The sequence below is a fragment of the Lutjanus erythropterus genome, chromosome 13 (genome assembly GCF_056507025.1).
Source record: "Lutjanus erythropterus isolate fLutEry1 chromosome 13, fLutEry1.hap2, whole genome shotgun sequence".
Classification (NCBI taxonomy): Eukaryota; Metazoa; Chordata; class Actinopteri; order Lutjaniformes; family Lutjanidae; genus Lutjanus; species Lutjanus erythropterus.
This window is the reverse complement of record NC_139329.1, coordinates 3,687,306-3,712,107: the sequence shown is the minus strand read 5'-3', so window position 1 is coordinate 3,712,107 and position 24,802 is coordinate 3,687,306. Positions and strand designations below refer to the sequence as shown.

Sequence of the window (24,802 nt, the reverse complement as noted above, 5' to 3'; positions counted from 1 at the left end):
CCAACTGGGAACTGAAGCCACCATCTATACTCAGTCGCCTTTGACAAAAACAGTAATTTTACCTAACAGAACGTAGGAGTTGCAGGTCTACTGCTTCCTCAAATGGTTAGTTTGATTGTGTTATTGTACTCCCAGGTTCTACAAAGTAATTTTTTTTCAAAGGATCCTGGAGTAATACAACAACCTCAGATCCATGTTGTTGAGCTGGCTCACACCCAGGCCACACTGGCTGTGTGAGAAGCACGTGTGCGTCGTTGTACATATTAAGCAGCTATTAATGTCGAGTATCCAGACAGCCAAGCGTGAGCAGTGTTGCTCATGCATGTGTCATGTGTTGCTGCAGCCACACTTAATCTACAGGTTCAGCAAGTCACAAGCAAGTCCCATGTCCTTACCTTCAAGTCTAAAGCAAATCCCAAGTTACTGTGGTGAGAATCAAGTAAGACAAGTCCCTATAAGTCAAGGACGTCAGGTCAAGTCATTGTTCAGGTCTAAGCAAGTCACAAGTCAAGTCATACAAAATCCTGATGAGCTACCCAAGGACAGAGGTCAGACTAAAGTCATACATAGTTGGACTGTCTGCACTTTCATAACATCACATATACCTTTAAGTTAACACCACCACCAGCAGCAGCAGGTGTGTCAGCACAGGTACAAGCAGGCAGTGTGGCCTGGGTGCAGACAGAAGCAGGTTTAATTGACAACTGACACATTTTTTTAATGATTTGAATTAATCGCATAATTTTCATAATGAATCTCAAGACATAACCGCGCCTAATTCAAACCTAATATCAGGAAAATGAAAAAAAAAAACATATCTGACATTATTTCGAATTTAGATTAACACTAATTTCTGATACTTTTTAGATCCTCGCTATTATGTACATATGACTCTAAATTACATAGTAAGAAGGCTATTGTGGATCTGGGTTTCCAGTGGTTTTAATATTAATAATAATTTAATTTCCCCTAAAGTTTACTAGTCAGTTTTCTGCCATCTTTGATCATAGCTCAACTGTAAAAAAAAAAAAAATCTAAACCACACTACATATTGTGTCTTTTTACGGCCTTTTCATAGTGATATTAACAAAGCCTAAATGTTTATATCATGTAAAAAATGAATACTTTAGAATGCTGTTGATAAATGTAAGGGGTATTGCATTTACCAAAGAAAACAGTTGTGTATGGTTGCTAATGGTTGCTTATTTTTGAACTCTGTGAATTAAATGCAGATGGGACACAAGCTAAAGTGAGAACACATTGTATACATGAGTGAATATTTGCATTAACTCGGGGGGGCACAAATTCTTGACTCCACACTGTATCCTACCACCACAAAGCATTCCTGAGTAATGGGATGAACTGCCAGGCTACACTGACCCCAACACTTCACACACTTGATGACATTTGTGCCTGCGCCGTGAAGAGCCGTGACTTATCTGCTTTTCTGCTGCTGCAACGCATCTGTCTCCATCGTGGCTGAAGTTTAAAGAAGGGTGGCTGAACATGGTCATTCATTACAGTGTAAAAAGTCTTCAGACAGCCATTGTTTTCCACTTATTTTGATGAAATCTATTTGGAACTGGAGGTAACATTTACACATTTACCAGCACCCCATTTATTTTGACTGAATTATTTCTTCAACAGCTTTACAAAAGGTACCTGAGGTATTTGACTTTGATCAGAAAATATGGTAATATTCTCTTTGAACAGTGCTGTTTTCTGATATTACCACAGGGACGTCTGAAGCAAATATGGACCAGATGTCCGTCTGCGTTTGTAGTGGACTGACTGTTATCTTGAAATTTGAAATCAATCATCGGTGAGGAGATTGAATTACACTGTGTCTGCATTTTTTCCACTGGCTGTAATACTTTGATCCTAAGTTTCTGGGCAATCTGGAAATATATATTATAGGTAAATGTTCAGTATTTGAACATTTTGTATGAAAATTTACTAAGGCATTTAGCTGTTCAAAGTATAAATTCAATGCAAATGTAGCTACATTTTGACAATAAATATATAAATTTTTGAAGTGAAAATGATATGTGATTGACCCTCACCCTTCTTATAGTTACAGTTTTAGGTATAGCACTAAAATATAAGCTATCATAGGTAGAAACACATGGTTTGATGGGAGATTCCTGTAGTGTCATAATACTGTAAGGGGAGGGGAAGGAGAACCTTCACCTTGATGATTTAAGAACCTGAGTCCTAGTTAATCCCTGTGCTGGCCAATGCTTCTCTCCACTTTAGTTGGTCTGCATGCTGTCAAAGTCAGAGGATTATTAGGACTGCATATCAATCAGGAATGAAGAGAGCTTCACGTATCTCCAGGTGCAGGTGCAAATGACTGAAAATGTCAATATTCTTAAGACAGAGCCAGCAGGGAATGCTTCCTGAACTAATGACATATGAGCTAATTGGTGCTTTTCTTAGGATATGCTGATGTATTACACAGCTGCGTTTTGTTCATGACATGTACTGAGTCTTCCCAGGTATTGGGGAAGTCAGCTTGCTAAATATTTATTAAAGAAAGGTCTTTACTTCAGTCTTTAATGACTTTTCTGAAATCAATTTAATCCACACTTATGCACTTTTTAAAATGTGTATTTTATTTGATTTTATGCATCCTGTGGACTTTTTATATTATTTCTTATTTTTCAGTGAGTTCTAGTTTCCACCTTAAGTTGCATTCTCTGTATTTTTGTTTCATCCTTATTTTTATCCTATTTTTACTCTTATTATCAAGTGGGTTTTATTATCAATCTTATTCTATACTAATTATGGCAGTCTATCCCTATTTTTATGTTTGTTCTATGTCAATTTTCATGTAAAGGTGCAGATGCAGAGTATTTAGAGCCAGACAGATATATCGGTTAGCCAATATTATTGGCTGATTATGGCATATCACAGCTATATTGGTCTATATTGGTATTGACATATACGTTGTTCTATTTGTGCCTTTTTTGACAACATGAAGCAGCTTTTTTTTCCTTTTTTTTTATTTGTGTTTTTTTAATTTCTCCTTAAAAGAAAAATAAATAAACAAGTACATATCTGTGCTACTACCGACTTTGGAAAAATCCAGTACTGATCAGACCCTAATTCTGTTCTGTTCTTTCCCAGTTTTCCCAAAAACTGATGTACTTTTCCAGCAATTTCTTTGCTGTCAAGCACTCTGGCCTGCATTTCTTCTTTGAGAGGAGCTATTGGCTACAAATAAAATGTATTATTCTTATTCGTAGGGCGACACGGTGGTGCAGTGGTTAGCACTGCAGAAGGTCCTGAGTTCGAATCCCATGGCCAGCTGGAGGGCTGGGGAGTTTGTGGCTGGGACAGGACCTTTCTGTGTGGAGTTTGCATGTTCTCCTCGTGCCCATGTGGATTTTCTCCAAGTACTCTGACTTCCTCCCAAAGACATGCATTAATTACTGACTCTAAATTGTCTGTAGGTGTGAGTGTGTGTGGTTGTTTGTATGAGCCCTGCGATGAACTGGTGACTTGTCCAGGGTGTACCCCGCCTCTCGCCCAGTGTCAGCTGGGATAGGCTAAAGCCCCTCACAACCCTTCAAGGATAAGTGGTTACGTACAATGAATGAATTCTTTTTGTTATTATTACCAGCTGTCTTTACCTGAGGACTGCTCTGCTTATCATTCATATCCATCTAAAACCATGCATGTACAGTGCATACATACTTATGTGCAGGTTTATTCAAATTTTACCCAAAATGGCTGTAAGATGATGACCACTGGTGTCTTGTCTCCGACATTTGTTTCTACAGGTTTGAACAGGTGACAGTAGAGTAGACGCAGGGTTTTACAGGGGGGTTGTGAAACATAATTAGTTGCGGCAAATTACTGCTCCTAGGGAGCTATAAGTAAAGTATAGTTTTGAAGTTTTTTTTGAAGCCCAATTAAGTCTGGGAACAACAATCATAGGGCCAAGTTTATCAATTAAATGTTCCCGCAGAAGAGCTTGCGTCAGGTGAGGTTAGCCTGAGGTCATCTGTAGTCATTATTAATCTCTTACAAATTGAATGTTAGACTACTTAATACTCTCTTTAACCTGCCTGCCTGTCAGGGGATCAAGCAGTCACTGTGTGTCTGTGTCTGTGTCTGTGTGTGTGTGTGTGTGTGTGTGTGTGTGTGTGTGTGTGTGTGTGTGTGTGTGTGTGTGCATGATCAACAGACCTACATGTTGCCCACAGTTTATCTTAAATAATACTGAACCAGTCTGCCAAATAATTGTGCACATTCATGACTTTTCTCATGGCTCCACACTGTAATTACAGGCATTATGTTTTTTCAGGTCATACCATTCTCGTGAATCCGATATCTTAAGAACGCCTTGAGGGAGTTTCCTCAAACTTTGCCCAAAAGTTACAGGTCAATATAATGGTATGTTCCATATTAAATCCCTTCAAATCTTCACTACAGGCATTACATGAGTCTGGACAGACATGGATGTAAAGTGAGGCAGTAATTCTTTTTTTTAACTGCTCTGTTTTATACAACCTCTTCTTCTCACTGTTCTTAACCAGCCACAAGTGATCAACAACTGCTTCACTTTGACACTAACATCGTTCCACAGCAGATGTGTCTGCACACATTTTTCTTTATTGGCCTCATGAGCGCAGGATAATCAGCTGATGCTGATTATCTCAAAATGCCAGATAATCCGTCTGATTAATTAGTCTCTCACCAGTACACAGGTGCACAAAATATTTTTCCCACATACACGTGTTTCTGTATGCAGCAGCCAACCCACAGCAGACTGTTTGTACGTGATCCTCCACATGACACAGTGAATCTAAATGAAATGAGATGACACCATGTGAATGGCAGTCATGTTAGCATTCATCTTTCTCACAAATATAGACAGCACTGTTATGAACTGAAGCAAGATGGACAGTTAAGGTGCCAAGCCTGCAGGGGCGTAGACTGTTGGTGTTTTCATGGCCGAAGATGTACGGCACACCCATGGTGCAGTTGAGAATGAGTACAGTTGGTGTCTTTGAAACTAGCTTTAATCATGGTCACACTGCCAGGCTGTGTGGCTCTAAGATTAAAGGGATACTTCCTGGAGTTTCAAAGGAAAACAGCACTGCAGAATCTCCCAAACAATGGGAGTGATTTTTTTCAACATAAAAAGCAGAATAGCGGAATAAAAACTTAAAATGCCTCCATCCTGCTGTAATCTAAGTCTCCTAAAGCCCGACTTCCCAGGCTGACTAGCCACATTGGAGCCACGTTCATGTGCTCATGCACACTGTCTGAACTGGGTGTGTGTCATGTGATGGTGAGTAAATGGACTGGACTTTAGGATACTTGGATTATGCCAGACGAGCAGTATGGAGGCATTTTCCAGTTGTTTTTTATATTTGAACACACACACACATTGTCCGGGAGATTCTGCAACACTGTTTCCCTGTGAAACTCAAGCAGCGTTTTATGGACTAACAAAATAAACGTGACCCTAAATTGGCATGAGGGTGAGTAGCTAATGATTGAATTTTCATTTTTGAGTGAAATAACCCTTTAAGTCACTGTTAAACTTCTCTTGTTTTATTATTATTCACAAACACCCTCAAGGATGCCACCATGTGCTTCACAATGGAACCAATTCACAACCAAACACTTGGGCACCATCCTTCAAAGAGACTAATGCACTCCCACTGAGACACTGGCAAACAAGAAGCATTGTTTGTTCAGGGGTCTGAGCTCATCTCAGATGGACTGACATAAAGTAGAAAAGAGTGTTGTGGTCTGAGACCACATTTCAGATTGTTTTTGGAAGTAATAGATGATGAATCCTCCGGGCTGAAGAGGAAAAGGACCATCTAGATTGTTACCAGCACTAACTTCAAAAAGCCAGGATCTGTGATGGTATGAGGGTGTGTTAGTGCACATGGCATCATGGGTAACTTTCACATTTGTGAAGGCCCCATTAATGCTGAAAGGTACATACAGATTTTGGAGCAACATATGCTGACATCCAGATGTCTTTTATAGAGACGTCCCTGCTTATTTCAACAAGACAATGCAAAGACGTGTTCTGCAGACGTTCCAACAGTGTGGCTTCGTAGTAAAAGAGTTCAGATACTAGACTGACCTGCCTGCAGTCCAGATCTGTCTCCCATTGAAAATGTGTGGTGCATTATGAAGTGTCAAAACAACTTGTGTCCTCAGTTCCCAAATGCGTGCTGAGTAACTGAGTGTTATTTAAAGAAAAGCTGATCACAGCGGTAAAACATGCTCCTTTCACAACTTTTTCAAAAGATGTTGCAGGCATCAAATTCAGAATGAATCATTATTTGTAAGCAACAATAAGGTTTATCAGCGTGAACATTATATATACATAAATATGTTAATTATATATTTGGAGGTTTGTAAGTGGTTACTGGTTGAGAAATGTAATCAAAATTAAATGTGGTTTTACAGAGATCTAGCGTAGCTCCACAACTTAAGTTCTACATTTCTGGCCTGTTTGAACAAATGGACATACTGGATAACTGCAGTTGTCCTGCAGTTGATGCTTCACCTACTGGGCTTCTCCTCCACATTGTCACATGGGAGGACCTGATGAAAAACATCACCAAACATCACGCATGAAAGTAAACACATGTGAGCCGTAGTGAACTTTTTTACAATGCGACAAACAAAAAACATCTCAGCAACAATGGTCACTGAACACACACACACACACACACACACACACACACCAGTGCAGTGGTTGTCTCTTACCCAAAAGGCCTCCCAGCAGGCAGACTGAGGTGGACAGTTGGACCATGCTCTTGGGCTTGAAGTCTTCAGCTCCACAGTGCTCTAAACTCAGCACAGTGTGAAAACACACACAGGGTCAGCCACACACACGCACACACTCCTACAACGCTGGCGTCTGTAACTCTTCAGTGTGTGCGTTCAGCAGGACACACATGGGTTGTCAGGATTCAGATCTTCATTGCATTGCTGAGTATCTCTGAAACATGCCAGCAGCAGCAGATCCTGGGTTTTATGTCTCGTGTGCTTCTGTTGCTCTGCTGCTGTTAACAGTCTGAAAACAAGAGACAAGAAGTGGTCAGCGAGCCAGAAAGGAAAGTAGGCAAACAACCAAACAGAACGTATTGTTGTGCCTATATATGCAGACCTGCAGAAGAGTTTGCACAAAACGCTGGAAAGACTTATGAGAAAATGATGGTCTGAACAAAACTGTCCTCTCAAAAGCTGAACCCACCAGAGAGCATCACAGTGACAGAAGTTGTGCACAAAAATAACAGTTCAATCAGACGGCTCACATTTTAGAAAGTTTATTGCAGCAGCAGAACATTGTTAGAGTTTGGCGTCTAGGCTCCGACCTCATCACTCCTCACAGATTATGTTTACACAGAGATATATATAGAAGTGATGAACACATATCGTGGACCGCCTGTCGGAGCCTGCAGGTGGATGCTGGGGTGGTGGGGCTGAGTGAGCAGGCAGTGATGCTGATGCAAAGCAGCAATGGCACTGACAGGAAGAAGGAGAGATGGGAGGTTTTAGCAGTTTAAATAGACCGCCAGATTGGAAGGGTGTGTTTGATATATACTACAGAGTGTGAGGTGTGTCATGTGTGATTTCTGCCTGAACCAGCTCTCAGGTGTCGCTACATTTTTTTCTGAGTTTGACTTTGATTGATACTTGGTTCTCTTATTTATAATGTCCATGGAGAATTCTCAAAGAATATCATTCTTGGGACAAAACCATTTATTTGGTGTGCACCTGAGGAAGACGGGGTTTACTCCTAAATTATGCCAGGAACAAACATTTTAAAAGATCAAACTCTTGGTTATTAAACTTTGTAAAAGGCCAGCCAGCCTGATGATTTCATTTTTTGCCAAATGCCATTTTTTTTTGCAGCTGATGACTTTGAATGAATTTTGTCAACTCCATGAGACACACAAAAAGTCATATTATAATATAAAACATGTCGAAAATGATTAATAGTTTTTTGATGCATTTTTTGTTGCAGATTATTTAATTAGTTGTTTAATCAAAAAGTTTGATATATTTTTAGACCATTATAATGGTCAGCAATTTCTTGTGATTATGTGAATTGTTTTGTCATTTATAACTCAAAGAACACATGTGTACCATAAAATTTACTGCATTGTAAACAGCTGTATAAGTCCTTATAAACATAATTTAATGACTATAACAGAAAACTTGTCAGTGTTGGAGTTGATAGCCAACTGTTGTGAGGTGAATATCCATACAAAATTTCATGTTGGTCCATTAACAGATTTTGAGGCATTTCAACATTTCAACCAATCAACATTGCCATCCCTGCAGCCATGTTGCTAATGTGGCTAAAACCAATCAGTATACAGAGGTAACAAAATATTCACTGTGGAGGATTAAACATGTTTCAGGTTTCGGCAAGTTGACAGGAATAAAAACCTGTGGTTGCCTAGAAGGTAGAATATGTTAAAATAAATATTTGTAACAGCATTAAAGGAGCAACACATAGCAATTGTATATGCAAAAATGAGCACAGCAGTCCAAATAGTGACTTGGAGCCATAGACTGTATACTAAATAGGTTGTAATCCTGATTAATGTATGATCTATGGTTGAAGCGAGTTGTTTCTCCCCTGCCACCCCCTCCCCAGACAGGGCAGATATAGGCAGGCTGCAGGAGCTCTGCAGGAGCTCTGCAGGAGCTCTTACAGATCTTACAGACTTGTCCTTAAAATGTCAATATCAATGTAACAGTGATCAAAGTAACCAGAGGAGAGCAATGAATACTGAGAAACATGAATAAAGTTTGGTCTTATTTGATCAAAGAAAAGAGAGAAGAAGATAAACTTCAGCCCAGGACAACCCCTGCAGTACCCCATCTTTTCAGTTCCTGTGCAGCTGATGACCTCTCCTGTCACTTCACAACCTACTTATTTCTGTATTAAATGTCAATTGGATAGTTGAATATGAGGATTAAGGCGACTAACTATTGTTGTCCAGTGTTTCCCCCAGTGCTACTGTTTTAGAGGGGTGGCCAGGGTGGCAGAGGGCTCTGATGCACTGAGAGGTTGTGGGAGGGGGCCACTACAGCCTGTAATAGGAGCGGGCTGCCCCTCCAAAACAATGGTAGAGGAAACGCTGTTTTCATTTCACATTTATGGTCCCAAAATGAAAAATCCTCCTGACTCTGTTGAGCCCTGACTTTTCCACTGATACCACCAGTTGGTTGGCATTTTTGGTTGTTATTGAAATAACCCAACAAATGGGTGATTGTGAAATTTGTTAGACATAGTAGTATCAACTGAATTGTGCAACTATGCTGTAAAATTTTCTTATGAACTGGTGCTCCAGTTTCTCCTTTGATCAGAGAGCAACTCATTTTGGATAGTTGTATACAGCATGTGAGAAAAAAGTTTTAAAAGTTTTAATCAGACAACATTTCAATTTGGACTGAAAATAATATCTAATAGTTAAAACTGTTGAAAAGAAGTGGTGTGAAAAATTCCCTTCTCTTGCCTTAAGAGAATTTCTTTCATCATGATGGATGAAATGCATACATTCACATTTTGTATTCATATCAGTCACCCTGTACCAAATGTCTACTATTTGGCACTATTGCCCACATATGTGGTCCAGATGTGCAAGTCCAATACTGCCATAATATATAGCATATTAAAATTATGAATAGGTTATAGGAATGTGGGGAAAAAAAGGGGATCTGTGATTCTCAGGTGCATTACTGTTTACAGTGAATCTCTAGGAGAGAAGGATGTAGGAGACTGAGGGTGTGGTTCTAAATACCACCTCACAACATCTGCAATATATTACCTGTGAAGGACAGCACATCTCCTGTAGGCACACAGAAACACACACACAGAAATACACACTGTAACATATACAGTATCAGCAGCATGTATCAGTGTTTCAACTTCATTCTGTCAAGGTTGCCTGCCACACCTCAACTGTCAGCCACACAGTGATGCCCTCTGCTTAATGTTACCTCATGTATCATTATCTGTCAGCGGTAATTCTGTCAGTCAAACACTGTTACCACAGCACAGTGGCTGTCTGAGAGGCCATGGCAAAAAAAATATATATCAAAACGGCACCAACTGTTCACAGGGCACCATGACAAAAAGTCATGATGCATTTAAAGTGAAACGGTTGTGGTGTCTGCTATAAGGACACTTTATCATGTTTTCTCCACTGGAAGGTCACTTTAAAGGGCCTTTATCATGTTTTGTTCACTAGAAAGATACTTTAGAGTGCACCTGACCATGATTTATCCACTGGAAGGCACTTTGGAGGACACGTTATCATGTTTTATCCACTGGAAATACACTTTGAAGGGCACTTAACCATGTTTTGTCCACTAGAAAGGCATATTTTGTCCACTGGAAAGGCACTTTAGTGCGCACTTTTTCATGTTTTCTCCAATGGCAGGGCATTTCAGTGGGCAATTTACCATAGTTTGTCCTCTACAAGGACACTTCAGAGGGCACTTTACCATACTTTTCCCACTGGAAGGGCACCTTAGAGGGCACTTTGTCATGTTTTGTCCACTGGAAGGGCACTTTAAAGGGTCTTTATCATGTTTTGTCCACTAGAAGGGCATTTCAGTGGGTACTTTAGTAGGGTTGTCCCGATCTGATATTGATACCGGATATCGGTCCGATATCAGCCAAAAAATGAGTATCGGATTTTATCGGACTGCATCTAAAATCTCCGATATAAGCGCTCCGATAAGCAGTCCATTTTCCGCTCCAGCACTTCTATCCATAGGTGACTCTGGTTGCTGACTATTGTTCTCTGTTTGAGTAACATCACTTGATCAAGCCTTTTCTAACATTCCACACTACAAAATAAGTAATAAAAGTATGTATGATTCGTGTTGATATCGTATCGGTTCGGTATCAGCCAATACTCAAGGCTGCAATATCGGTATTGTATCGGAAGTGAAAAAGTTGTCTTCCGAAAAGTCCGAAAAAGATGACACCTCCTGCTCTATAAGGACACTAAATGACACTTTTATCTACTATAAGGACATCCAAGAGGGCACGTTTGTCGCCACCATCCCCTTGAGTCCACCAGTGCCAAAGCAGTATTACACTAAAACGTATGGGCCTTACAATGCATGCAAGACAGATGTATTGTTCAGCCAGTATTATTGGTCCAGTATTGGCCTATCACAGCTATATGGGTTCATATGCATATTGTCATATATATTGTCATTTTAATGTCACGAAAACTTGAAGGTATTTTATAAAAAAAAAAAAAAAAAAGTTTGTCAGTAATGATATGTACACTATGTCAATGTGACTGGTTTTGCTTTGCACTGAGATGAGAGCAGGGCTGGCCAGCAGAAGCTAAGAGTAAGAGCATGCTTTTTTTGTCCTGGAAGGATTCATGGTCATCCACTAAATCTGTTGATTTAGTGCTGGAGTCAGCAGGGGGCTACATATCAACAGGAGATCAGTGCGGCTGGAAGATCAGACACGTAACACACATCTCATTCTGAAAGTTACTGCAAGTTTTCCAGGTTCTAATGCTGACGTCTTCTCTGTTTTTCTGTTCTTTTTCCACTCTCGCACAGGGTTCTCTGCAGAGGCGAAATGGAGTGTGACAACCAAGCTGACAGCTCCTGTGAGCTGTGCTACCTGAGATTTCCTGTACTTCAGACTTTTAGTATATTGTATGGAATTGGGAGGCTATAAGACAAATATCATATAGCAGATGTATCTGTTGAAGCTTTGGGTCAGGGCAGCAGTAAACTTTCCACTATTTTTTATGTTTATTTTGAATGCTGCCTATAAAAACTTAAAAAAAAAAAATGTCAGCAAACATATAGCTGATACAGCACCGCCCTCACTGAAAATTGGGCCAATAGTATGAGCTGATCAACATATCAGTCTGGCTCTACTATGGGCAAACACAGAGGCTGTGGTGTCCATTATAACCAACAGGTATGTTTCTTTCATATGTGATGAGCAAACACTCAAACAATTGTCTCTTTTTCTGTCTTTTGTCACGGATGCTGCTGACTGTCTCTGTAACTTCAGTGGGAAATGTGTTACTTGTTAGGGAGTTGCTCTTATTTGGTTTTCGTTAGTTCACCACAGGGGGGCTGCAACGTCACTATTTTGGTGTGAGCACCATCTTCAGGCCAACTCACACTCATCTCTACTGTAAATCTTTATGGCATTATCCCAGCTTTTCTGGAGAATCTTCAGCACTGATGCCAGAGAGGCTCAACTTTGAAATTCCTTCCTAAATCTGAAGAAGATAAAAAGCCTGTTGGTGGTCACCAGATGTCTGATATTCAGACATCTGCTAACATCAATTTCCTAAAAGCTCCTTTACAGAAGTTTATGTTAACTGATGAAAAATGATACTTCATCATCATTATTATACATCATCCACAGAGAAATGAGTGAATAAATTATAAATAATAATATTATATAATCCCTTTTGATCATCTTTTATGACTCAATACAAGTGTGTGTTGATGTCTGTCTGTGTTTTTACGAACAGCTCAGACAAATCCTCCTGATTCTACCTTTAAAGAATTAAGTATGAAAGCTTTACATTATATTTGTATGGTGTTGTGTTGTGATTGGTAAGATTATTTGTCTTTTAAATGAAAAAACTGAATGCAAGAAAGTGTAGTATAATGTTAGTAATTAAGGTAAATATGAGAAACTAAATTATTTTTTGGGGCAATTTTTGTCATTTTATTTTCCTAATGTAACAGTCTACAGAGGTACAGCTGCTGTTCCACAATATGCTCTCACCCAGCGACACAGGACACGCCCACTCAGCCAGATTATGAGTGTGCTGAGCTGGGTGAGGGGTAGCCTGACTCACTGGATGCACATTGCTGGTCTAACCTGCAATTTCCACCACGTTACAGGCGCACCGCAGTGGCCAGAGTGATCCACGGCCATTCTACACAATGATTGTGATTCCACCAGGCACATTTCAGATGCGTCCCAGAAGTGGCTCAGCGCTCCGCTCCACAGAGAATACATGCCGAATCTATTTTTGACGGATGCCGTGCCACAGAGCAGATTGAATGGGCAGGAAGTGATACACAGAAAAGGCAAGGAGAATATGGTTAATTTTCAGAATAAAAGACCCTGTGCAGACTCATGATCATTAAGACAGACAGAAAAGAAACTATTTAACCACGTAGCCTGCTTATCCACAGTAGAAGCACAAAGAGCCAGGAAACAGGACTTATCAATGAAATCTGAGCAAGTAAACATAATCAGGTGGGCAAAATGCTCCGCTGCTGAAATGCTTGTGAAACGCTGAAACTGTCTGACCAGCCAAGACATTTGTGATTGTTTTTTTCCCCTATAGCAGAATGTGTATCTAAGACTAGGTGAGAGGTAAACAGCCTGCAGACTCTTTACACTCTTTTCATGCACTAATTTAAGGGTTTAATTCGACCAAACCAGAGTTGGTGATTGTTGGAAAAGTGGACAGACTAATCAAGACAGTTCTGGCGAGTTTTACATGTTTTTCTGTCTTGTTTGAATGAAGGAGGAATTACAAGGAGTTAATTAGCCAGTTAAGCTCGTCTTTGTTCAGTGAAAAGATGTGTTTTTCTGTTTCAAAAAGTGAGTAAGTGAGAGAATATTTATTTTCTTGCCACTTCGTGAGTTTATTTTGTTTATTGGATGTAGCAAATGTACACAGCGTACGAAACATCATGAATTTGCTGCTTGCACACAACTCCCAGCTGAGACTCAAGAGGACGGGAGGAGGCGGAAAGGGGGGACGAATATATCACCAGTCACTGGCTGATAGCCAGTGGCTGGAAAATTTTAACATATCGCCCAACCCTAAATGCCAGCCCTGCATAAGTCTGTGCCCCACTTGTGCCACCATCATCAAAAATGTCTGGACACACCCCTCACTAAGAGGCTTTTGTAAGAGAGTTATGCATGAAATCAAATTACAAGTTGCTGGTGACAATGAAGTCATGTGAATGTGGTGTTCTGGGTTGGTGTGCAAAAATATTGTCCGAAAAATTGTCTCAGACTCAACGCAAGGTAGGGCACAGAGAGGTAAAGTGCTACAAACGCTACATCCTTTGTGCCTGGTATGCAAATGGCAGAGCTAACTGAATTTAGCTAAGTTCATAAACTACATGATTCAACAAACACAAAAGAAAGAAAATTCTACCATCACTCAACATTTTTTAAGTTAGCAGAACTTCTAAACAAAAGTTATGTTTTCACTATTTAGTACAAATAATTCATTTGAGCGTTCGGTTTTACGGTGTGTGGATCAGCGCTGTCACACACAAGTCAGGAGCACAGCCTCTGATTGGCTGACAGACTCAACCCAAGGCATCCTGGGACTGCCACTGGGCAGCTAACAACATGCTAACAACAACAACTGTTTTCAACAGGGAAAAACTGATAAATGACTACACACAATAGTTATTTAATCAATCGGTGTTGGATTTATTTTTTATTTTTATACATTTTTTTATTCAGTTTGCTTCAGCAGGTGATAGTCTCTCCACTGCATTCACACATGTGACCGTGCCATGTTGGATTGAGTTACAGGATTCTTTGCACCGATTTGATATCAGGTCATTTATCTGCCCTGAAATGGGACCCTGCTACTTTACAGCAGTGTTCCATACAGCAAACTTTTCTTACCTGAGCATGAGCCAGGCCATACAACAATAACAATCATATCACACGCATACATGGTGACAGCTGTTAAAAAATAGTAATAATATATTTCTATGTATCACCTATAAATAAAGTTCAGGTATAAAAATCGGTATCAAGAATGAAAAAATGATATGGGAACATCTCTAGTTCCCATTTCCACATGCATCTACTTCAACACTGCGTCTGGCCTACTGTATAACTTGTGACATCACAGGACGAACCGAACTGGACCATCCTGAGAGCTCACATCAGCATCCATGCAGATACTTACAGAGATCCCAGAGGAAAACCTTCACCCATCATCAACACAACCACTTCTTCCCAGTAGCTGATTGTACAAGATAAGCTCTATTTGCACTTCAGAGGATTCCTGCTGCACTGGCACATCTTTAACGCTGGGCACCATCTTGGTTGCAGATGCGTCCCTAATATAGACAATATGTTTGTCTTCTCTCTAACACAGAAAACCTCACACTGTCTGACGAGCTACGAGGTAATTTTAGATGCAGCTCTCGAGCTCGCTGCAACCTCACAGCAAGCATCAGAGAGAAGATCAGAAAGACGATTGAGATAAAAGGCCAGTTGAAAAAACTTTGCGCTGCCAGAGAGGTGTCGAGTCAGCCCTGGGATCCTTTTTTTTTGGAGGCTATGGTCTGTGGTGTTGTTGTACTGGAGTGCATTATTTTTTAAAAGTGTTTCTAATATTTGTCTAACCCCGTTGGGCAGAATATTGGAAACATGTCAGTGAAAGCAGAGGCATTCACCATTCGACAGAGACTTTGAGAGCAGCACAGCCACCGCCTGCTTTCTGTGTCCTGTCAATAAAATGTTCCAATCTCATGTTAACTCCAGTAAAGCTTAGGAATGCTTCTGATGTTTGTTTTGGGGGAAAACACACAGGAACTATGCTGCACAATCCCTGCTGAATGTCCCTAATTTGTCAGACTCACTCAAATGAAAAGTGTGTACTTCAGAACAGAACATTTGTGTTACACTTCAACACAACAAAACGATGACGTTATACTGCATAGCTAATTGAAATGGCATTCAAAAATGTCAGTTAATAGTTACATGCTCTATTTAGCCAGACAATGAACTCAATTATGAGTCATTCTTTCCTTCTCTGTTTCCCTCTGTCACTTGTTTATTCCTGTTTTCCTGTCTTTAACTGTCTATCTAACTTAACTGTCTTTTGCTGAATGTAATCCAGCACTCCACTGATACACGTCACACCTCAGTAAGTAGCCCCGCTGACTAACTCAATGACTTCCTGGCTCGTTGAGTGCGCAACCAGTGCTGAAGACTTGGTGGCAGGCGGCCAAGCTGCTGCTACAAAGATCAACAAATGACTGAACCCAGCTGCTGATTTCACAGACCACAAAAATGGACGCAGCAGTGTGGAGGTTATAATTACAGCATGCTGCATGTAGACAGGCCCCAAAAATACAAAACTGTAACAGGGGCAACAAGTGATCGCCTCATGACACAGCAGAGGAAATTTTTAAAAACAGTTCCATTTCATTGCAGTGAGAGTGAAGATGATTGAAATGATACATAATTAACAGAGTAACCCTTACAAAAAAAAAGAAGTTTATTCAAGCGTGCTATTAGTGTACTTCTTTGAAACTAAAAATAAGAGAGTATGCTTTCACTTTACTTTTTATGTACTTATCAGAGATATACTTAACAAAATTATACTTGACTTATACTGGAAAGTATAAAGAAAAGTCGAAGTATATTTGGCTTATACTTGTACTTAAACTTTCTGTGTAAGACAAGAACACATGATTAAAAGTTTAAGTATGCTTGGCTTGTAGTTGTGCTTACTTTTTGATAGAGTAGCCTACCTACATACCTACATATAAAAACATATATGAGCTTCATTGAGGTAGTATTCCAACATATGTTTAACATACTATCTGATGTTTGTGGGCAGCCAGGGCCTGATTTCAGAGAGGCTCCTGCATGACACAAACTCTAATATCAACCTCCTCTGAAGACTCTGTTCATGCTGTTAGTTGGATTTGTTTTGAGATTTATGTCATCATTGTTCTGTTGTTCTGATGTTCTTAAACCTGAGTTTTTATGTTTAGTCCACTAGTGTACAAATTAGTTCATTCAAATCTACTTAAAGTACACTTAAAGGTGTATTTCAAGCATTTAAAAAGATATATATGCATTTTCAAGTTCACTTACAGAAAACTTACAAGTATAGTTGCAGTATAAAAACTATAACACTAGTAGTTTACTGAGCGTATACTTCGAAGTATATTTAGATACACTAAAAAGTGAGCAGATAACTAACAAGACACTTATTAGTTCGGTTGTCGTATTGTTCACAGTATAGTTGCAGTACAAAGTAAAACTTAGAAGTAAAGTATTTGTATACTAAATGTTTACTACTGTCACACTTAGAGTACTTAAAGTATACTTTCATGACCTAAAGAATGAGCTCTACGTATACAACTAGTAAACTAACAGTATAGCTATGTTCACTTGTAAAGATCACAGTACAGTTGCAGTACAAAGTAAAATGTAGACGTAAACTATTTGTGTACTTACAGTTTACTACTCTTATACTTCAAGTATATTTTTATGAACTAAAATGTGGGTCACTTTAGTCCAAAGAAGTATTAAAAATACACTACTAGTACTTTGATATTAGTATTTACTACATAAAGTGTACTTGGGGAATACACTTGAACTTTACTGAAGTAAGCTTAATAAAATGAAGATGAAGTATACTTTTTTCTTTGTAAGGGAAAGTAAATGCAGGTTTAAGGAATGTCTTGGCAAAGACATATAGGGGAGAGCTGGTATGAAAGTAATGCGGTATGAAAACAAAGTGATGAATATCTACGAGTCCATAATAATCAGATATGCTAAACTGTGTCAGCATGTACATGCAACATGAACTATACCTGCCAAAAACTGTGTGGATACATGATATTGTTGCACCTGCAGGGCTGTTTTGTGTCTCAGTAAGTGACAAGTTGTATTTCCTGTTTCATGTGTCATAGTTATGATCATTTGACAGATTACTGACTACTTTAAATGACCAATACGTAAGTTAGAAATCATGTTCAGGGACGAGGTAATATTTAAGTTTTATTCACATTACATTTACTCATCTTCACCATCTTCCTTCTTCACTCTCTGAATATCCATCATATCCTGTGTTTTCCTGGAAGCAGACACACCATTACCTTGAATAAATTACAGATTTATCTGGGTTTGACCAATGTTGAAAATATTTGGGATAATGTAAGCACACAACTCAGCAAAATATGTATTAGTTATGATGTACAGTAGGTATTAGTATCATGATTGGCTATGAAAGGTTCACCACTTTGTGAGAACTGTGTGACCAAATAGTCCAACAGTTTTGTGTTGAGAACATTTTTCAACACAAAACTACAGGAATACACCTGGGGACACAACAGGGGACAAACACAGTTTGTTGCTGCATCTGTAAATATACTTTAAGACTTTACCATGCAAAGACAACAGACAACAAAGAAAAGACAACATCCAGAAACGCTGCAGACTTCTCTCTGCCCTGAGCTCATTTGAGATGGGCTGACACAAAGTGGAAAAGTGTGCTGTGGTCTGACAAGTCCACATTTGAGATTGTTTTCACAAAACATGGATTTTGTGTCCTCGGGGCTGAAGAGGAAAAGGACCATCCAGATTGTTACCAGCTCTAACTTCAAAAGCCAGCATCTGTGATGGTATGGGTGCATTGTGGGTAACTGTCACATCTGTGAAGGCCCTGTTAATGCTGAAAGGCACATACAGGTTTTGGAGTGACATTTGCTGCCATCCAGATGATGTCTTCTTCAGGAACGTCTCTGCTTACTTCAGCGAGACAATGCTAAGACAAAAGCGCACATGTTCCAACAGTGTGTCTTCATAGTAAAAGAGTTCAGGTACAAGACTGACCTGCCCGCAGTCCAGACCTGCCACCCATTGAAAATGTGCGGCGCATTATGATGCACAAAATACAAGAACAGAGACCCCGGACTGCTGAGCACCTGAAGACATAAACCAAGCAAGAATGAGAAAGAATTTCACTTCAACAATTAGTGTCTTCAGTTCACAAACACCGACTGAGTGTTGTTAAAAGAAAAGCTGATGTAACCTTCGACTTATATAGAAATGCAGAAGAGCTCCTCAAAAGTGAAGCCAAAGTGTCTTTATCGTCCCCTGGTGGCTGGCTGAAGCACAGGTCATAAATCCTGCCACCCTAGTGTTAATAGAAAGGCCACGCTAAAACATCAGAGTACAGGTCACGTCAAATAAATTTCTCTCAAAGAAGGTTTCGGTCATTTTAGGTAGCTTTAATCACACTGGTGTTTGCTCAAGTGTTAATTTTGCTGCTCAATTTGATTTTAATTAGTTACTTGATGCCATAATAAGTAGGTTTCAGTTAATCAGAAGCTCAGTATCTTGTCTTTATACTGTTTTAAATTGAATATAGGTCATTAAGTATTTGTATTTTATTTCTTTTTATTTATGTTTTACACAACACCCCAACTTTAAATATGTCATTGTCAGGACAGAAGTTGTTTCTTCAGTCCCACTACATAAGAATGAGTGCTTCTTTCACCCTGCCACTAATGCAGTCACCCTGTCGGTTTTACATTATTTATTAACTTATTTGTGCAACTTGTTTGTTCGATTTTAACTTGTACAAATAAATAAACAAATGAAAATAAAATAAGAAAAACTTAATTTAAAAAAAGGTAAAATTGAAATTAAATGTTAATATTTTTCATTAAGTTGAGGACATAATTGCAACAATTCAAGTTTAAACTGTTGTGTTACTTTTGAACCACCTTTTTGTTACTTCTGTCCCGACTGATTGGGCCCAAAGTAACAGCACATCTTCCAGTCTAAGCTAAATTATTACAAAGTCTTTCCACATTTGTGCTAAATAGCACCTGGTGTTAGAGGACACGTCAGCTGAAAATTAGTTTCTGTCTGGTTATCTTTTGAAATGATGTTGATTGATTTATGACAAGCTTCATACCAGCTCTCCCCTACAGGGTTTCCCCCTCTAAAGTATGAAGCAACTCGCCATTTTTTTTGGACAGCAGGTGGGAAGTTCTTGTTCTCACAGATAGTCTGAAGGGAGGTTAGACTTTCTGACAGCCAAATCAAGGCCTCCCATGACCCATGGGCAGGTCATGATCTCAACTTTGCCATAACATGCTCAGTAACTCAGCCCTAAAAAGTTTGAAAGTCTTGATCTTGACACATGAGCATGGAGACATTGGTAAAATCCAAATAAATTAAAAATCTGATATAACTAGATTATTTTGCAGATTCTAATGAGTGGAATCTAAGATATTTTGTTAATACTTCTCTAACATTACTTTGCATTGCATTTTGAAGAGACAGTTCAACAAAAAATCAAAACTGATTTTTCTTTTTTCTTCTTACCTGTGGTGCTATTTATCTATCTAGATCAGGGGAGGGTAATTATTTTTCTTGGGGGGCCACATAAGAAATTGATCAGGCTGCTGTGGGCCAGACATAGATGTAAGGTCCTAATAATGACTACATCTCTAATAATGAAATGATCAGAAGTGTTCTATAAAGGGCACTTCTACTGTGAGTTGCCCTTCCTGAATTGTCATGTGATGAATTGTGGACTAATATTTTGTTTGCAGTGTCCAGAACTTGATGTTTTACAGTGTAACATGCTGCTGCATACAGGTTGCAACAATAATAGCAGCAAAAGTAGAAGAAGAACAAGATAAACAACATGAATATAATTATAGATTAATATAAAAGATACAGTTCATTATCATTACCAATGAACACAGAACTGACCCCTTTCAAAATAAATGTCTGATAATGGTTTAATAGTAAGCAAAATGCTGTTGACTGTCTTTGCTAGATTTTTAGTTTTGGTATTTCCATGATGACTGTGCGGGCCACAGGAAACCTTTCAGTGGGCCGCATCCAGCCCCTGGGCCATATTTGGCCCAGGTCTGCTCTAAATAGCTTTAGTGAGAGTTGCAAATTTTGGGGGATATTGGCTGTATATTATCTGTCTTCTCTTAACTAATTTCTTTCAATTGTAGAAGGAAAATAGTTCCTATGTGAAACTGCTCACAACAGGGTAGACAGAGTAACCGGGTCATGATTTCTGGAAAAAGACATTGCTGTTGAGTTTTTCAAATGTACTTTTTTGGTGCTTTGAGCACAGCAAGCTGAATATCGTTTAGTCCCATTACATTGGAGACCAATATTAGACATATACTGGACACCAAAAAAATGTAGATAGTTAAATAACACCACAGGTCAGAGGAAAAATATGTGCTTTTGATTTTGAGGTGAACTGTCCCTTTAATTACAATATCGTCCCCCCTACTCTAGGTGTCAGCAGAGCATATAGCTCTGCTCATTCATGTCACACATCTGCAGTCTGTATCACACATCACAGGACTGAGAATGCTCACCTGACCAGACACAAAACCTGAATTATATACATACACCCTGTATATATACTGTATACAAGTAGTTACTAGAGCCTCTGTGCCCTTCATCCATGTGCCCTTTATTTACTTGTTTGTTTATTTCCTTGTGGAGTTTGTAAGAGCCCCCCAGGTCTTACATTCCTTCCATATCCATTCAGTGTATCTTTGACCTTATCCATCATCACTGCATGTCTAAACTTCATCCTAATTCTAAACCCCAGACAGTCCTCAACCCTCATCCCGTGATGACTGGCTGAAAATGTCCTCACACACAAAAGGAGAGTCATCACTGGAAGTCCAAACCTCAGGCCGGTCCTCACAAGGATAGAGGCATGGTAACCCACACACACACACACACACACACACACACACACACACACACATTGCTTGGGGCTGACTCACCCCAGCTTTCCTCTCCTTTTCTCTCACCCTCCTCTGTTCCCTTTCGCTTCTATTTTTGGAATTTCTGGGAGGACATTGTCCCTATAATTCCAGCCTCTTTAAGCTCACCAATAAAAATAAATAAAACTAAAGATAAACATGATCATATATTGTATATCTCAGTGACCTGGGGTTATATACCAACACATGGTCAAATGGCAGTATAGGATGTGTAATTTTGCCGTGACAGAGGTTGCTGCCCTGCAGACCCTGCAGCAGAGGCCACGCAGGCTGAATGAGCAATGAGCAATACTGTGCCATGATCAAATGAAGCACAAATACCTGCTGCTTTTGTAAAATCTGTCTAAAAATACCCATTCAAGTGCATGAAAAGCTGAAATGAAAGTTGAAGTGCCTGTGGCTGCATGGACTCCTCTCAGCGTGTCCATCAGAAATAATGATTAACTCTTTTGGAAGGCAGGTTTTAATTTAACCCTGGTTATAAGCTTGTTGCACACTGTATTGCTCTTTTGTGTTCTTTTGTTGCTTTCACTAGATTTCAGTGGTGGAAAATAACTAAGTACATTTACTCAAGAATTGTACGTAACTACAATTCTGAGGTACTTCACTTGAGTATTTCCATTTTACTACTTTATACTTAAACTTCACTCAAAAGAAGAATAATATTATACTTTTTACTCTACTACATTTATTTTACAGCTTTAGTAACTAGTTAAGATTTTGCACGCAAAACATATGTTCAGTTCATAAGATATCTGCTGCCTAAAATGCAGCATCAGTATTGTGAGTCTATGCCAGATCCAACAACGCATATTTTATTAACCCCGAAACGGGACCCTGCAACTTCCAGCACCTATGCTGTTTTTAAAAACTCTTTTTCTCTGGAAGTATTTTATCATCAGTCATATCACATCCATACAGAGAGTGTAGTGCAGCTATTAAATAATATCTTTTTAGCACACAGTCATCCAATCGGCACTCAGTATTGGCCAACACTTAAAGTTCATGTATTGATATCGGGAAGGAAAAAAATGGAACTTGTCTACAGATTAAACTAGCAAAAGTATATGAAGTACTTCAAAGTAGCTCCATCTACACCAACAACATTAAAGTATTTATTACATATTAATACAACAGTAATAGTGATGCAATATAATAATAGTCTAAAACTGACAAGCATCATGAGCACTTTTAATTTTTATACTTTTAAGTTTTTATTTTAGGCCTTTTACTTGTCATGGAGCATTTTTATACATGGAATTGCTACTTACTTAAAGCCATAATATGCAACATTTTTTATTAATAATATTAATTTAATTATCATAATTTAAACACTTAAAGTGTGTGGTCTATCTGTGTGTGCAGCCCTCTGCCTGTATTTCCTTATTTTAATTTGCTATTTTCCAAAACGTTGGTATTTGACGTCCTGGCATTTTTCTGGTGCGTTTACAGACAGCTCGGACAAATCCTACTCATTCTAAACAATTTGAAATACTTCTTCCAGCACTGTTAGGTTTTAAGAGTTGTCACAATGCCGGAATTTTTTAACTTGTGCAGAATAAAAAAAAAAATACTAGATAACTTTTGATAACATGGGAAAAAATAAAAAAAATCACACAAACCAGGATAATATTTTTCTTTGTTTACATAAACAACATGTACACAGTGCTGGTGCAGTAAAAGTCACTGAACAGTCTGGTTTTGCTGCCGGATTTCAGGAAGGAAAAAGACTGAACTGAATGAGCAGATGATTTTTTAATAGCTCGGTCTCGATAGTATAATCAACACATATTATACCTTTATGTAAACTCAGTGGATTTTTTTATACCTGCATCCGAGTTTTTCTTTTGCTACTTGTCTTGTCACAGTGAGCTGAACGAGCCTGACTACTTGTTAATTGTGTAACCTGACCAGTCTCCCTCCTGTCTGTCCTCTACAGTGTTGAAATTGTCCGATGCGGATGTTTAAACACAGTCTGGCTGATCTGAAGGTACGAGTTTCCTCTGTGGGACAGGGTCTCACCTTATCCTTCATGATCTCTGGCAGTGATGGAATGGAATCATTAATCCATGCAGGCTCAGACACACTTTATTTGCCTTGCCTCATCAGCGGCCCCAGATTGCCACATCTCTCTGCGTAATAAATAATTTACGCACCTGACGAAAGTGAAAGTACTGCTAGAGGCTACCAGCTGCAAGCGCAGACACATGCAGAGACACACACGCAGTGTCCAAGAGGAGAGTTTGACATCCAAGAACGCACACACACATACCTACACACAAGTGTACACACGCACCTTGAGAGTCCCTTATGTCCAGGCTGCTCCCGGGATGCGTAAAGTCTGTATCCGCTCAGAGGTGACCTGCTGTAATGAGTCCTTTGTGAAATGAGAAGAAAAGCCGAACAGCCAGATGGGAATCCAATCATAAAATCACCATAAAAATCATTTAGGAAAGTCCATGATACTGGCACCGTCCATCCACGCGGCTGTGGTGCGCTGTGTCTGCTCTGTGTGCGCCGCCAAGTGCGCAACAGGCTGGCCCGCAGCTCCTTCAGTCAACTCTGAGACGCAGACACTCACACTGACACACAAGCTGCTTTCAAAATAAGTGAGCAGGACGGACAGCAAGGAGGCTTTCTGCATGTCTGCCACTTCTCACTCCCTCTCTCTCTCTCCCCCTCACACACACCTAACCTCTGTCGGCTAATGAGTCATTGGATTTCCATGAGCAAAAAGTCCCTTTCGTTTCTTGCCATATTGCATCACTGGAAGAACATCATTTTACTTTGAAAGCTGAGGTTTTAGCGGAAGACTCTGTACTGTGTCCCTCCGGCTTGACCGTTGAGTGGAAATGCGGTGCGGACGGTTCGTGCTGCGGCCTCTCCTCCTCTAACAGGTACCAGATGATGGTACCTGGACTCCCCGCTGACCGTCCGCTGGACTCGTCGGTATCCACGTTTATGACCTGACCTCCCCCAGGGAGGACAAATAAAACTCACCATCAAACTGGGAATGTGATGCTGGCGGAGGAGAGCAAGACCTCGTCTGCGCACCAGCCAAGCGCCTTAATCGATACCACAGGCTGCTCTCCCAATTTTCTGATCAGAAAGATAGCGACCATATGGTGAGATTTATATAAGGCAGAAAGGATGAGTTCAGTCTTTTGTTAAATGAACTTGCTGAATGTCTTGCTTTTCAAGTTATTTTATCATAAGTGCG

The 24,802-nt window shown here is 39.6% G+C and overlaps 1 protein-coding gene across 1 annotated transcript in view; it reads right to left on the bottom strand.

Annotated features, from left to right (window-relative positions):
• Positions 1 to 24,387, bottom strand: part of il34 (interleukin 34) — a 65,255-nt gene extending 40,868 nt beyond the window's left edge. Inside the window, exons 1-2 of the mRNA XM_084733913.1 lie at positions 23,879 to 24,387; positions 6,748 to 7,057 (exon numbers count right to left, since the gene is read on the bottom strand). Of these exons, the coding sequence (XP_084590039.1) occupies positions 6,748 to 6,793 (46 nt within the window). The 5' untranslated portion in view covers positions 6,794 to 7,057; positions 23,879 to 24,387. The remainder of the gene's footprint in view (positions 1 to 6,747; positions 7,058 to 23,878) is intronic.
• Positions 24,388 to 24,802: the final 415 nt, after the last annotated feature.